Source organism: Cryptomeria japonica, chromosome 5 (genome assembly GCF_030272615.1).
Source record: "Cryptomeria japonica chromosome 5, Sugi_1.0, whole genome shotgun sequence".
Taxonomy (NCBI): domain Eukaryota; kingdom Viridiplantae; phylum Streptophyta; class Pinopsida; order Cupressales; family Cupressaceae; genus Cryptomeria; species Cryptomeria japonica.
In genome coordinates this window covers 164,407,743-164,424,233 of record NC_081409.1, presented here as the reverse complement: position 1 = coordinate 164,424,233, position 16,491 = coordinate 164,407,743, and the positions used below count along the sequence as shown (strand labels likewise).

General features: G+C 33.4%; 1 protein-coding gene across 6 annotated transcripts in view; it reads left to right on the top strand.

Moving 5' to 3' along the window:
• The window catches only part of LOC131072723 (trihelix transcription factor ASR3), a 30,067-nt gene extending 25,490 nt beyond the window's left edge, over nucleotides 1-4,577 (top strand). For 2 of the 6 annotated variants that reach the window (XM_058008977.2, XM_058008979.2), the window contains exon 2: nucleotides 222-1,559. In XM_058008977.2, the coding sequence (XP_057864960.2) occupies nucleotides 324-1,358 (1,035 nt within the window). In that variant the 5' untranslated portion in view covers nucleotides 222-323 and the 3' untranslated portion in view covers nucleotides 1,359-1,559. Of the gene's footprint in view, nucleotides 1-178; nucleotides 1,560-1,684; nucleotides 2,018-4,554 lie in introns of those variants that run through there. The other 4 variants (XM_059221303.1, XM_058008981.2, XM_058008980.2 and 1 more) reach the window with 4 other exon arrangements.
• The last annotated feature ends 11,914 nt before the right edge of the window (nucleotides 4,578-16,491 follow it).

Genomic DNA, 16,491 nt, shown 5'->3' with positions numbered 1-16,491 from the left:
CAGTTATGTAACATTTGTGAACTCTAAATCCTTCTCTTTCCTAACCACCATAACGTGTTGGAAATGAGAAAACCTTTCCTCCAAATGCCACCCAGTTGATATGTGATGTGTATTTTTATGGAAAAGAGTTTCTTGACTTGTAGCTAAGTACCTGATGGAAAACTATTTGTTAGTGCAGTGACTCTACCATGGTTTATGCAACTCTACTGTCATGCTTGCAGGATTTGTTGACTTTGTTCAATTTTATGTGCTGGTCTTTCAAGATTCATGTTGGAGTAGCTGCATAACATGCCATTAAAGTTGACTTGCCCTCGGGAAACAAGATGTTGGCTGAACCTTTTTCTGAGGGACTCTGTATCCCATCAATGGGACCTGAAGATCCAAACGCTGTAATTAATACAGAGCAACAATCTAACCAGCCAATAACAGCTGTATCTGAAATAATTTGTAGTTTGCCATCTGCCCAGGAGGAAGAAGAAACAACACCACGGGGAAAGAGGAAGCTTTCTTCTGAACACAAAGGAAGAGTTCGATGGACAAGTTCAGACACCCTAATACTAGTGAATGCTAAATTACTTGAGAAAAATATGAGCTCCATTGGTGCTGCAATGAAAAGGCCAAAATCAGCTATGGAGAAATGGAGAACTATCTCAGCTCATTGTCATGAAAATGGCCTTGATCGTAATGGAACTCAATGTCGGGACAGGTGGAAACATATCTTACCAGACTATAAAAAGATAAGAAATTATGAAAGAAACATTCCACCTGGCCACATTAGCTACTGGAACATGACTGCTAAGGAACGCTTGGATAAAAAATTGCCAACTAACTATACCAAGGAATTATATGAAGCAATGGGAAAGCACTTTGGCCAAAAGGGAAATGATGCCGGAGACTTGATTATTGACACATCTGCATCTGATCATGGAGTATTTGAAGACTGCCATACTCCTGCAAAAAATGTACAACTTCTGGAGAATTCAATGCCTGATACATTGTTCCAGAGCCCTGGTGATACATCCACTGATAGGGACAAGCAGTATCTGGAGAAAAAGCGGAAAATAGTGTCAAAGACGGCAGCTATCAAAGCAACATTGTCTGAGAACAATAAGTTGTTTATCTCAAATCTTAAGCTGGCTGAGGAGGGGCGAATGAAGCGTCATGAGAAATATTGTAATATGTTTGAACGAAGGATGGAGATGGATGAAAAATATCTAAACCATCATGCAATGAATGTGCAACGGATGATCAATGTTGAGGAGCAGAAGGTTAAAGCACAGCGTGACTTGGTTTCAGCCTTGCATACCATTGGGCAGGCGATGTCAAAGATTTGTGAGTCACTAGACTCTAAAGTTTGACTTTCCTTTGTATTATCTTGTGTAGTTATTGTAGTGTAATTAGATTTCTATTATATTTGTCAGAAATAGCACCAATTTTTCCTTACCTGGCTGTCCTTATTTTTGCCAGATGAAATATAACTTATGCTGCATTTATGAGCAACATTTGTTGTTACTTCCTGTGATTCAAATGTCCTAACAGCAGTAAAAGGAGTTTACAGATGTTTTTGTTGCATACAAATTTCATTGCATAAGTATAAACTCTAATATTTTAGAATCAGTATATAGCTAAAACCATGTGTGTAACGACTTTGGAGTTTTACTATGTTCCGACTTACGTTTCTCAGGTTGAGCACCTCGTTTACATGGCAATGCTTATGTTTCTCTGGTTGAGTTCCTCTTTCATGACCACACTTTTCTCAGGTTGAATGCTTGTTACATGCCTGCTTACTATTTTGTATATTTCTAGTGAAGGATCCCTCTTAGTGTCCAATCATTCTTATTTAAAATGATGCATAAAAAATATGAAATGAAGATTTTGATAATAGTAGTGTATAGTTCCAGGTAAATGCAAATTATTGTTATCAGGGAGTTTCATGACGAGCTTATTGTGAAATGATTAAGTCACTTTATCCAGAGTTCATGAGCAGCTCTAGCTTGTAATCCTATGCCTACTTAATGGATATGTTGAATTATTTTCCTTGAACAAAATAAATGCATTCAGAAAATACATTGTGTTAGAGAAGTCTTTCTTTCACCCTAACCTCATGTACAAAGGCCAAGTATTTAGGGACACAGCAGCAAAGTTCTTTTAAAAGTTATGCTTTAATATACCTGCTTAATGCAAATAATCAAACAAATTCATTGGTGGGCCCCAGGAATGAAGAATGTTTTGGGGCATAAAATCTCAATTTAATGTCCTAATTTTGTTCGATGCATAAAATCTCTGTTGCCTATAAAAGTGTACAACAGCTAGGTTACTATGAGTGGTAACCCACACAATATGGGTTATTTTTCGTTCCAAACCCTACTATCTCCTTTCTACAGTTCAGAAAGATTGCAAACTCGGTATTCATTACAACATACAGCAGGTTGATGCTCATAAGACTGCTTCACTGTTTACCCTTCTAAACCCTGTTGTCTGCTTTCTACGATCAGAAAAGATTGCGAACTCAGTTTTCGTTGCTCCTAAATATAGTTCAATTCTTATAAGACTTCATGACCATGTTTCCTTCACTTCCTTTCTCCCAAGATGGTAAATTTGTCAGTGATCTAAGAGTTCTTTTACCATTTTATTATAGCTCTAATTATGGATAACTTTAAGAGCGTCTCCCAAAAATATTAATTTTTTTTCACAAATCGTTTATTTTAATGGAAAAAAGGTAATTTTTATTGACGAATCTTTTATTTAAAAAAATATATTGTTTTTATGGTCATTTTTTTTACATCATTTAAATTTTGTATAAAATCTTGCCGAGTCTTATTGGTAATAAGAACATGTATTAAGTTTTAATTACCACAGTAAATCTTTCATTTAAAAAAATGTTTTTAAAAAAAAAATAGAAAAGTAGGGGCTTGAGGTTGGAAATCATCAATGGATTTAAGGGGTAAGGGGTAGACTCTATAGTACTTAGTTGCTAGTATTGATTTAAAATATAATCTAATAAATTTTGTTGTATTTCATGAGGAAAAATATACATAGTTTTCAATGTTCGTGGAGCCCAAAATTACTATTAGTCAGTTGATCGCAATTCCTAACATCAGGAGCACTACAAATTGCAAGTATATTTATTTGGTTCCACGGAATACAATGAAGGTTATGAGATTATATTTTAAATCAATGATAATGGTAATTAAAGATTAACTATATGACCGTAAAATAGTTGTGATATATTATTAGTAAATTAATTTTAATTTTTATAACTTATAAGATCTAGATAAATCTGATCTAATAAATTAAAACCAAGTGCACCCTGCAAAGTGAATTTTGTTATGATTAAAAAAATTCACCAAAATCAAGTCCAAGCGAGTAGTCTTGATGGGTTTAAGTCTTCTACGAATACTGACAATACCCCCGAACTTGTTCACAATTCGATATGCTTAAACACATACAACTGGTACACTTGAGAGTATTAACACATTTATAGAAGAATACGTCACAAATCACTTCACAGGAAACCAAACATATGTATAGGAGAGAAAAATCAATTCAAGACTAAAAAATTGAGAGCAACGATATGCTAGTGATGTGTTTTCTTCTCTGACCTGCGTACAGCAGCTGATGATAATTAAACTCTTTATGAAATCATGAAGACTGATTTTTACATCATCAATTTATCCAAATGAATGACAAGTCAAACATTTTTCCAAAAATAATCAAATCAATCAAACAATCCAATTATCCAATTACTTTCAAATTAAACAAGAAAATAATAATAAAACTTTGGAGGGCCATAACATCTGTACCAATAAAAGGAGCATCCTTTTGATGTTTGTTAATTATACAAACATAAAAGAAAATAGCTGTTTTATTTCACCAGCGTCTTTTTAGTTAGTCTAATGGTGAATTTATATTTTGGAAAGAGAGGTTACAAGTTCAAATGCTGTAGCAATAAGATATGTATGCTTCATTCGTAATATAATTAGGTGTCTCTAATATGAAATATAGAGTAGCCCAATATTACTAGAAGTCATCTTTACATCCAAAAACAGACCATCTAATATCATAGATGATAAACAAAAATCATTTTCATTTTCCTTTTTATTTCTCATTGCCCTCCTTGTTGGTCTTAATAAACTAGTGTTTTTCAATGTTGGACAAGTAAACTTATTGATTTTTGAACACTTTAAGGGGCTTGACTGAGACAAAAATTGGGTTTCGTAAGTGCAGGAAATTTGAGAACTATAGATGTTGAAAACTATTTAAAATGGATTTGGATGAATTACTATTGAGTTTGCGTATGAGAACTATAGATGTTGAAAACCATTTAAAATGGATTTGGATGAATTACTATTGAGTTTGTGTATGCAATATATGACTTGTGTGATTTGAAATTTGATTAACATCCAACTGTTAGAACTGAATTATTTGAAAAATTTAATAAACAATTTGAATTGCAAAAATATGTTAAGAAAGTTATATGCATTTTAAGATGAAGTGTTGAAGTGCTTTTGAGTTTGGATACTGAATATTTTGTTTTGCCGAGAATGACCCTAGTCAATTGAGAAGAGAGAAGCATCAACTGAGAGATTGAGACCTAATGCATCTTGCTCATCTTTTAAGAATGTGGGAAGCTAGTAAAGGTAAGGAAGCATAACCTAATATTATTTAGCTCGCTCTTAGTGTGGGTTCGTTAATGGGATATTGATGAGATTGTCATGCTTAATGATCATTGTATAATTTGCTAATCATTATTGGTCATTTATGATGTGGCAATTTTTCAATTAAATTTATTGTAAAATATAAAAATATCATTTTTAAAACCAAGTCTATTGTAATTGTAGGGAAGGCGTTCCCTATATAAACTCATAATATTATTTAGCTCTTACTACTTAGTGTGAGTTCGCTATTGATGAGATTGCCATGCTTAATGATCATAGTATAATTTACTAATCATTATTAGTTATTTATGGTCGCAATTTTTCAACTAAATCTATTTTAAAATATAAAAATATCATTTCTAAAACCAAGCCTATTGTAATTGCACGAAAGGCGTTCCTTATATAAACTCAATCCACTAACTTTTGTAATGATCATTTTAATAATAATTTTTAAATTGATATTAAATATTGTAAATTACTATGTATTTGTCTAATAAATATGATAAAATGATAGAAAAAATTGCACACAAAATAAAAATCTTAAATTTATTATTAAATTTAAATATAGTTTCTATATTTATTAAAGTTGGATCATTAAAAAAATAAGTTTATAAATTGATATTAAAACATGATCATGGTCTAATATTTAAAATATTTTAAAAGGAAAAGATATTATAATCTAATTTTAATATTTCTAATAAATATGATAAAATATTAAATTCTATTGAATTAAAAATAATTCTCTATATTGATATTAAAAAATATTTAAGATAATATTTAAAATATTCTAAAATGAAAAATCATTTATAATATCATCTTTGAAAGTTTTTAATAAATATTATAAATTAAAACATTAATTATATTTATCTTTAAAAGTTTTTAATAAATATTATAAATTAAAACATTAATTATATTTATCTTTAAAAGTTTTTAATAAATATTATAAATTAAAATATTAATTATACTTACTTATAATTTTTAAAATGTTTTACTAATAATCTGAACTATAATATTATATTTATTGAATTATATATAAAATATAACAAAATAAAATTATGGGATTTGATTATTTTTTGTTTTATAGAAGATTGTGGATATGGTTCCAAATTATCAAATCTTTTAAATTAAACTTTTATATCTTGACGACCACAAATCTCTCCTACTTAGCATTATCACAATATTTGTTTTATTTCTAATTTTTTATTAAAAATTAAATTTTTTTATTTCTCTTTCTTAATAAATTAGAAAGTACATTATTATCATTGTGTTTTTAATTTTTGTTTAAGTAGTTTTTTAAAGTTGTGAATGACACTATTTTTCTTAATAAATTAGAAAGTACATTATTATCATTGTGTTTTTAATTTTTGTTTAAGTAGTTTTTTTAAAGTTGTCAATGGCAAAATATTTTATTATTAGATTTTTGATTTTAGGAGACCATGTCTATTTTATTATTACTGTAGTTTTAATAAATTATAAGTTTTTGCTTAATTATTTATTACTAATTAGATTTTAAATAAATTAGAAGTTCATCTTTTTTTCTTATTTGGATTATGTTTAAAATTATTTATTAAGAACTGTGATGAATCCCTTTCCCCATTTGAGCCCTGCTATAGCAAGCAACAAGATCATCCATCTATTATAGTGGGGCATGTTATGTATAGAATTGGGCCCCCTACTATTCTATGGGATGTATAGAATCTCGAGCTCTTCTGGAACAGTTATAAAGAATAGAGGTAGGGTCGGTTTCTCAACTGCCCCCAACTATAGTGAGCGACCCAGCCTGCTTAGCTTGTTATTAATTTTTTTTTCTTTAAACCAATTATAATCTATTTTTTTTTTTTATTTTACTATCAAATTTAAGTTTTTTCTAATATATATGCATATTTTTTAACTTTTTAAGTAAAAAAAACATTTTATGATTATTTGATTGGCCAAAATCATTTTGCTTCTTATACATGAATTTGTAGGGATTCATTTTGATACACCATATCATTATTTTTTTATATTATTTTTAAAAATCATAAAATTGAAGACTTATATTAAATTATTATATTGTGAATTTCATAATATCATTCAAATTGAATTAATGGATTAAAATTTAATGATTTTTATTTTATTTTTCATATTTAAGAATTTTATAGAAATTAAAAAAACTTTGATATTTACTTTATGTTAAAAATTAATTGTGATATATTTATAATTTTTTTTTTTAAGCAAGTTCTGCCTAGGGGGCAGTACTCATTATATTTCCAAGAGAAAAATTACAAAGGGTGAAGGAGATGCCACTCCTTATACAACATCCAAAGGGGATTAGTTATACAGATACTTGATCCCATTACTTATGACCACCAACCTATCTCCTACTCCTTCTGGAAAGAGATCAACATTTTCCTAAAGGAAGGCTGCAAACCTATCCATGTTGTTTTCCTTCACGATGCCTGCCTTGAAGATGGACCAAGCCTTCTGCATCTTCTTCTTTTTCCATGCTGCCTGCAGATTGAAGTATCCCAACATACACCGGTCTACAGGATTGGAGACAATCCCATCCATAGCTCTCATCACCTCCAAATAAATCCCCTCCTCCATCGTCCTACGTAGTATGCCATTCGTCGACAGAGCATGGCTCAACACCTGAATGATAGGCTGGAACAAATCTTCCATCAGCCTTCCATCATGCACATGTCCCCCAGACCAGTAGTCGGGTCCAAGAATATCAACCACAATCTCTTTCTCCTGTTCATTCGCTTTTTTGAAGAGGCGCTCAACCTGCTCCTCAGGCGTTTCCTCCAAAACAACCTCCTTATTGCACTTACAGACGATGCCTAAATGCTCTATAATCATAATTTATGCTAAAACAAAGGCCGAATTTGTGTCCATAAATAGAATTCCCCTCTTTCCGACTGTCAACAACACCCAAAACTAGAAAGCTTGGGACAATCTAACTGTCAGTCGACTTGTTCCCAAGCGTACTTCCTTGTTTGAAAAGCATACAAAACAGGCCACATGGCCTCCTCACACACGAGTAGTCTCCAATCTGGGATCCCATCACCCTTTGCCTATCACCGTCAAAAACTACTAAACTTTTCCAATTCCAGACTTCGGGATTGAAAACAAGTCAAGGGATATGATCTCCTTTAGTCCAGTCGGCATCATATCATCCCTGCCAAATTCTCTGGAAAAATCCTCCTCAATCCCCATGTTCGCCAAATAGTTTGCTGCTTTGTTGCCTTCCCGAAACATATGCTGAATGTGATAATCACCTAGAAAATTCAAAAGCAAATTAATCCTTGGGATCCAACTCTCCAACCGCTAGTTTTGGAATACGGATTTGATCACACCATTAAGGATGACCTGAGAATCTCCTTCAATTACGAGTTTGACAACCCCATTATTAACACACCACCGAAGCCCTGCCTCCAGCGCGGAAATCTCTGCCACATTGTTTGTAGCTATTTCGACCGGACCCGATATGGCACGCACCACCTCACCAACTTCATTTCTGATGATAGCTCCCATACCACTCCAACCCGGATGACCTCTACTTGCACCATCGAAATTTAATTTCATCCACCCTAACGACAGGGCCTGCCACATAGCATTTTTTCTTTTTGCTTTCTTATCATTTAATCTGTGATCACAACTCTACTTTAAGGCCCAAGATTTCTCCATTTCGAAGTCCCACTTCGATAGCAATTTATAATTCGTCCCTTGAATTCTGCCGTTGACAACTTCCTCTATCACACCTTTAATCTTGGCCTTAAGAAACTGAACTTCCATTGCTTCTTCCTTGAAAATTCCTCTATTGCGTTCCTTCCAAACATGCCAGACTAACAAAGAGGGACAAACCATCCAGAGTATTCCCCATTTAGAATGTCTACCTTTAATTGGCCAGGATATGAGAAAATCCTTTAAAGTTTGATTTTTGGCAATGAAACATTGCAACATATCTAGGAGCCAATCCCAATATTCATTGGCATATGGGCACCAATAGAGAAGATGATCGATCGATTCCTCCTCCTGCTTGCACAATGTACACCACAATCGATTTCAATCTGCTTCCAGTGAGGATCCTGCCATGAATAGCAATCCAAAGGAAAGCCCCTGCTTTCGGTAGAGTCCACTTACCCCAACACAAGATCGAGGGCCAAGATTGACTCTGTAATCGCCCGATTTGGATGCACTCCAAAGCAAGCTATCTTCCTCATCTGTGGGGAACACCTTTTTGCTCTGGAAAACATCTGAGAGCCATCTATGATTACTTTGATGCCAATCCCCCACTCTTCTACGACAAAGTAGAGGACGAGTTGGGTAGTGTTTGAAAGTAATCTGCCACCCACGGGCCTACAGTTGCTTCTATCTGGTTGACCCAGTCTTTGTCTTCAAACATATCTGCTAGTGGCTCGTCCCCATTCCATTAATTGCGCTAGAACCTTGCTCTTTTGCCATTGCCAATCTTCTAGGTTAGGTGCTCTGTGAGGAGCTTGCGACTTTCCCAAATGAATCTCCAAATCGGTGTACCTCAAACAGAATTGGCCATCGTCAAGATTTTGTCAGGGGAATTTGAATCTAAATATTTTGCACCAAAGTTTCTTGGGGAATTTATACATTTTCCATGCTAGCTTAGCGCCTAAAGCCAAGTTTTGCAAATTCATCTTTCTTAAACCTGACCCTCCATCTTCCTTGATCATACAAGCAGTGTCCCAATTTATCAAAGGAATCCTTCTTTCTTCCTTTGATCCTTCCCACAAGAATTTCTTAAGCAACCCGTCAAGTGCCTAGGAAGCTCTACTTGATAACCTGTAGCATGACATGTAGTAAGTGGGTACAACCGATAATACTGCCTTAATCATTTGAATTCTCCCGGCGTGTGAAAGCCATCTGTTTTTCTAGGAAGCCGCTTTGAGGTGACATCTATTGGTAATCACTTCCCACAACTTGTTGTCGACTCTTCCAGCAAAGAGTAGGATGCCAAGATAAGTTATGGGGAACTCACCCGACTGAAACTCCAGAATTTCTGAAATTTTTGAATGAAGCCTTCTGTTGGTGTTTAAAAAAAACACCATTGACTTGTTCTTGTTCATACATTGGTCGGAATCTGACTCAAAGCAATCAAGCACCTTCCTGATAGATTTTGCCTCCCTTACCGTAGCCTTCCCGAAGAGAATGGTGTCGTTTGCAAATTGTGAGTGCGAGATAGGCTCCATATTTTCATGGATGGAGATCCCTCTCCAGAGGCCCAGACTAACCTGCTTTTTGATGTTTCTCCCCAATACTTCTGCCATTAAAACAAATAAAAAGGGAGACAGGGGATCACCTTGTCCTAACCCATTAGTAGCCTGGAAGAAACCACATACCGAACCATTTACAAAAATAGAGAAATTGACTGAAGACACACAATGCTCAATGCATTTCACCCATCCTCTATCAAATCCAAAACAAAGGAGAATGTCAAGCAAAAAGGACCACCAAACTCTGTCATACGCCTTGCTGACATCTAATTTAACAATCATACCTTGTTTCTTATCTGAATGCATAGAGTGGATGGTCTCCCCCGCCATGATGGTGCTGTCCACAATTTCTCTCCTGGGAACGAAACCATGTTGTTCAGCTGAGATGATTTTATTAAGTAGAGGTTTCAATCTGTTTACTATCGCCTTATACACAATTTTTATACAAGGAGTTGCACAAAGAGATCGGTTGATAGTCCATCATGGTCGAACATTCTTGCTTTTTGGGGATCAAGACAATAACTGTGTTGTTCATTTCTCTAACAAACTTCCCTTTCCTTCTGAATTCTTCCACCACCTTGAAGATATCTTCACCCATGAATCCCCAATATTTTTGGAAAAATTTCGTAGTGACACCATCAGGCCCAAGCACTTTGAAAGGGGGGTTATCGAATGTGGCCTTTTTAATCTCTTGCATTGAGAAGGGCCGCATCAACTGATCACTGTCTTCCACCGTTACCACTCTATTGATGACGTCCAACATGGAGGAAGAAAGATGACAGGAATTGTTGAGGTAGTCCCCCAGCAGAGCTTTGAAATGATTCACTGCTATGTCTTCAATAACCTCTACCTCATCCTGCCACACATCGAAGCCATCCTGAACACGGCTAATTCGACTCTTAGCTCTTTTGACCTTGATAGAAGCATGAAAGAATTTTGTGTTCAAGTCCCCTTCTTTGATCTAACACTCTCTCAACTTGTCCTGCCAAAAGACTTCCTCTCTGAGCAAGAGTTCTGACAATTCGCTTTTTAGTTGCTTCTCTCTGGCAAATTCATCGTTGGACATCCCTGCTGAGATAACAATTTTATTCAGGTTATCCAGCTCTGCTTCCACTCTTATCTTTTCTGCAAAAATATTCTTGAACGAGACCTTGTTCCATTCTTTAATTTTCTTCTTAACCATCTTCAGTCTTTTTACAAAGCAAAAACTTGGGGTGCCTGAGAAAATATCTCTATCCTTCCACCAAGATTCCACGTTTGGCAAAAAATCCTTATCTCTCCACCACATACCCTGAATCCTAAAACTCCCTCTGAAAATCTTATTGGCTTCCTAAAGGCTTAATTGAACTAGGAAATGATTTAACAATGATAATGGAAGAATACAAGAGTCTAGGTTGATAGCAGAATCCAACCAAAAGGGCCCTACCAGGAATCTATCCAACCTCTCCGATATTCTTGCAAAGTTGTTTCTCCTATTGGTCCAAGTATATCTTCCATTCTTTGGTATGACGTCAAACAAATAATTCATCATCACAAATTCCTTGAAATCCTCCATGACTTTGTTGGTCATTTTCAAACTACCTCTCTTTTCCTCCAGATCAACCAGAGCATTAAAATCCCCTGCTACAATGACTCTATTATTGTTGAGGGAGCCAATCTTGTCAATAATGTCCTTCCACACCTTCGCTTTCTCTTCAGTCTTTATCAGGCCATATACATTGACCAGTGGAAAAACCACATTTTCCTTCAAGCTATGAACCACTCCAAACATCCAATTTTCTGTTCTTTCCAACTCCGTCACCTTTATGTTATGCGGGTTCCACAGGATTCCCATCCCCCCGGCAGAGCCTTTGGCTTCTTGAAAAAAGTCTTCCCATTTATTGCAAGAATGAAGAAAACTGAGAGCTTTGTCCATACATAATTTAGTTTCTTGAAATAATACGACATCACTATCTAATCTATGTAACACTCTTTTTACCAAGCGTTTCTTGTCAGGGGCCAAAAGGCCCTTGACATTCCAAGTGGTGATCTTCATCTTTCACCAAGGGAGATCCCGACTCCCTTGGCTTTTTTCATGAACTCGATAACATTGATGATGCCTTTCTCCTTGGCTCTATATTCTCTTTTCTGTATATTTGATCTTCTCCCCTGAATCCCCTTGGCCTTACCTAGCGGTATTAGCAGATTGGCTAATACATCTATGATCGAGGTTGTCCAATACATTAGCCTGCAAAAAATCTTCATCAGATTCCCTATCGTATTCATTTTCTGTGTCTGAACATCCTTTCTTTTGTGAAAGGGACTCCCTCAACTGTGGAGTATTCTCCACATGCTTTTCCACACTTCTGTCTGTTCCAGAACATTCTCCCGAAATCCCAACGCACTTAGACAGCCTTGGTGAAGCAGGCTTCTGTTGGATCTCCTGCTTTGGAGAAATGATTTTTGTAACCGATTTACGATCTCCCTCTTTCTGAATCCACTTTTTGGCCGGTTTAACAAAAAACAGTACAGTCCTCTACAACTTGATCCTTTAAACCACTTTACTCACAACATGGAGAGGGTTGTTCCACTTCTACCTATTGCTTCCATCGTCTCTCACCAGCCTTGAGGTATATGATGGAAGGAACTTTTTTGACCGCTACTATCTTGATCCTAGCGTACAGGTAGGAGTCATTTTCAATGATTTCTTCATCCACTGCCAACAACGTACCCAACGATCTTCCAATACATTCCAAACGAGAATCACCCCAATACTCCATCAGTAGATTATACAACCAAATCCATATAGGCTCCTTGTACACTGCCAGCGGAACATGATCGAAATTAGATTGCCACAGTTGAAGATATAGATGAGCTGAACCATAGAACCAATTTTGTTGGTTCAGAATCTTATTTCTAATCGTTTCCTCTCTAAAAACCACGATGAAGAAGCCTTTCGGGATGAACTTCAAAACAACATCCTAGCTCCAATTCTCTTTAACCTAGGCCCTAGTTTGCATTCTAGTGATCCTGGCACCAATAAATCTCCCGATGACCACCATCTCCCTCCACAAGGCGATGTCCTCTTCAATTTCAACAGGCAAATCAATTTCCACGTCTGATTCGTTACTTTTAGTTTCGGTTCGAGGGGAAATATTTGATTCCACTTTACCCCTAAATCCTCCTCCATATCCTCCCCTGGGTCTGCTGTGATTATAGTCTTGTCCAAAACCTTGATTTCTGAATCTTCAGCCATAACCATACTGGTGAAAACCTTGAAATCTTCGCTGCATCTCAGAAGTTAAAAACTCTAGAAGCCTCTATATTTGTCAAAAAAATTTAAACTACTAATTATTTTGAAAATGGTGGAGATTATATTCATAATTCTTAAAATCAATGACAATTATTTTATTATTATAAATTTTTATATTATTTTTAAAAATCATAATTATTTTTTAGAACTAGTTTTATTTTCTATTTAATTTAAGACTTATATTAAATTATTATATTATAAAATTCATAATATGATTTAAATTGAATTAATGGATGTAAAATTTAATGATTTTTATTTAATTTTTCATATTAAGAATTTTACAAAATAAGAAAAATTGAGATAAATTATAAAGAAATCAATTACATTATATTTATTACCAATTTCATTTAGAATAATGAATTAAGATTTACAACAAATGTTTAGTTTTAGATTTGATATATATTAAAAAACATCTATGAATCAAATACTTTTGAACTAAAAAATATTTTTTATAATATAACTAATTCTACTATAATATATATTTTTTATTATATTTATTACTTTTACTGCTATACTTGCTACTTAGGATGCAAATTTTATTTATATAATTGTTATGCTTTTTTAATATAATATAGTTTTTAAATATTCATAAAATAATATATCATAGTTTTTTAATATTGTTAAAATTTACACTCTAAAAAAATAAAAATAAATAAAAGTAAATAAAAATAAATAAAAATAAATAATTGATTAAAATTATTTTATATATAAAGAGTAATGCCAATTTGTATTTTTAATGTTTGTTTAAGTAGCTTATTTAAAGTTGTCAATGACATAATATTTTGTTATTAGATTTTTTATTTAAAAAAAATATTTTTTAGCAAGGATATCCTAATCTAACAATTTATTTAATATTCTAAAGAAAGTTTCATTTTTTTTGGAAAGATATATTTATCCATATCATTCTTATACTTTTTTTAATATAACATAGTTTTTTAAATATCAATAAACTAACATACCTATATTTTAAAAAATCTATGTAAAATACATCGAGAGATATAAATTTGAAAGTATATAATAAATTTAATAATAGTTTTTTTTTATTGTAATGAATTTGAAGAAAATTTTTTTACAATAAAAATGAGATAACATTTTAATATAAGAATATAGACATTTTGTTTGTTAAAAAATATACACATAATAATCAAATTTGAAAACCATTCTTCTTGTCTCTTGTAGGCATATCACAATATTAAAGGCACCGTCTTATAACTATGCCATTTGAATTTTCTACAACCCCAAAATTTGATGAAGAATTTCATCATTAGAGTTTTATTTTAGGGAAAGTAAAGTTGGTAATTAGCTTTTGATTTGTGTACCTGACAAAATCCTACAAGACTCTTTTGCCTCCGCCTAAGTGTTACTATTGATATTTTTAATCGTCCCCATTGATTTATTTATATGGTCTTAAAACATTTACTAAAATTTAGTTCAAGGGTAAGCATGCATAAACATAAGGAGATTGTGCCTTGAAAAAAAAAATTAAAATCACTTTGAAAATTAAGATCAAATAACATGTTCCATCAAGCTCGTCTATCAATTCACAATCACACAAATGAAGATCAAAATAATAGAACTCTCTTAAACCACCTAAATTACACGTTGATCCTATATCAAACTTAGATTAGACAATCATTGCAGTTGCATTATCACTAAGGAAATAGAACTATAATGTAAGGGAAAAAACACAACTTTCCAACCATCATAAGTGCATAGATGACAACCCACTGTGGCTAGAAGAAGATGAATAACAAAAAAGACTCATAGCATTCAATTTTCTAAGATTCTATTCATAACACATCTGATGAATTTCTTCAAATTGCTAATGCCTCCTTCTTCTACTGGTTAAACTCTTCTAGATTGGGAATAGATGATATTGTCATGGTTTCTTTTCTTGCTTAGTTTAAATAGAATTTTACCTGTTGTGTCTTTGATAGTATTTTTTTTTAAATAACATTTTTACAAATATTTGTTTTTAAAACAAAAAACAACATTGGGTTTACAATGAGTTTTTGTTGCACAATTGATAGATTTTCTATTTTTGTTTTTAAAATTTTAAAAACATTGTCTTCATAAAATGTAATAGAATTTATATTTTTTTCTGTTTTTTAAAACAAAAAAAACATTGCTTTTATAAAATTAATTAAAAAACAATTTTTTTATGTTTTAGTTCTACTTTTTGTTTTTATTGATGGAGGTTTTTTCATCCATCTGTGACTATAATACACCCCTCGATGTAAATATTTACAATTTAAAAATTAAAAAAATAATTTAAAGTAAAAAACTACTAAAATTATTTTGGTTTGGTCTCAAAACTGTTGGCATATGCACACTCCAATGAGACATTGAAGGTGATTGAAGGTTTTGTCATTGATGGCAACCTTACAATCCTATGACATCGACAAGACATTCCACCGGCACCAGCAAGAACAAACTCTACACCGACACTCAGACCATCAGCACTGGCAGAGAAAGGAAGCATACCGGCACAGAGGCCGACAGGATTTTTGTTATAATATATTTTGTTTATTATTGTAAAATCTTTATAAGCCGACTTGGCAACATTGTAAAATGACTCATATATATAAGAGATCATTGTAGGACTTTAGTATGATAGATGGTAGAGTGTAATTAGGCGAAATAAAGCAGACCTATTATGCGAATTATAGGTTAAGGGTTTATGTAAGAAGCAGAGCAGAAACCGGTACTGGATCTGGCATTATAGATGCTATTCTAAAGCAATACAAGACATTGGTATAATCCATTTTGTAAGTCAGTGAGACTTCCCTTTTTGTAATTGAGCAGTGAGCTCTAGGCACTTGGCCTTCCTGCATGTGCAGGCCCCTCTTGTAGCAGTAATATTCTCTTATTGGCCAGTAAGTGAATATTGTGGGTCACAAATCCCACCGAGGTTTTTCTCACATCGGGTTTCCTCGTTAAATCATTGTGTTATGGTGTGTTTTTCATGTGGTTGTTTTATCTCTGTTTATTGCATTACTTCTTGCTTACCGATACACAATTTTAATTTGCTCTACATGTTTTAAGTTAAGAAATTCTAATTACTGGTTAGATACTGATTCACCCCCCCCTCTTAGTATCTGTGGGAATCCTAACAATTGGTATCAGAGCCTGGTCCTCTATTTTCAGAAGCCTAACAACTTGAGGAAGATCTTGACACTGGTAGAGATGGAAAATCCGATGAAGCAATTGGAAGCAACTCTCTCAGACTATGATACAGAAAAATTGAAAAACATCAAACTTGAAGATGATCTAAAGGCAGCTCAGGATATCATTTAGGCACTTCAAGAAAATT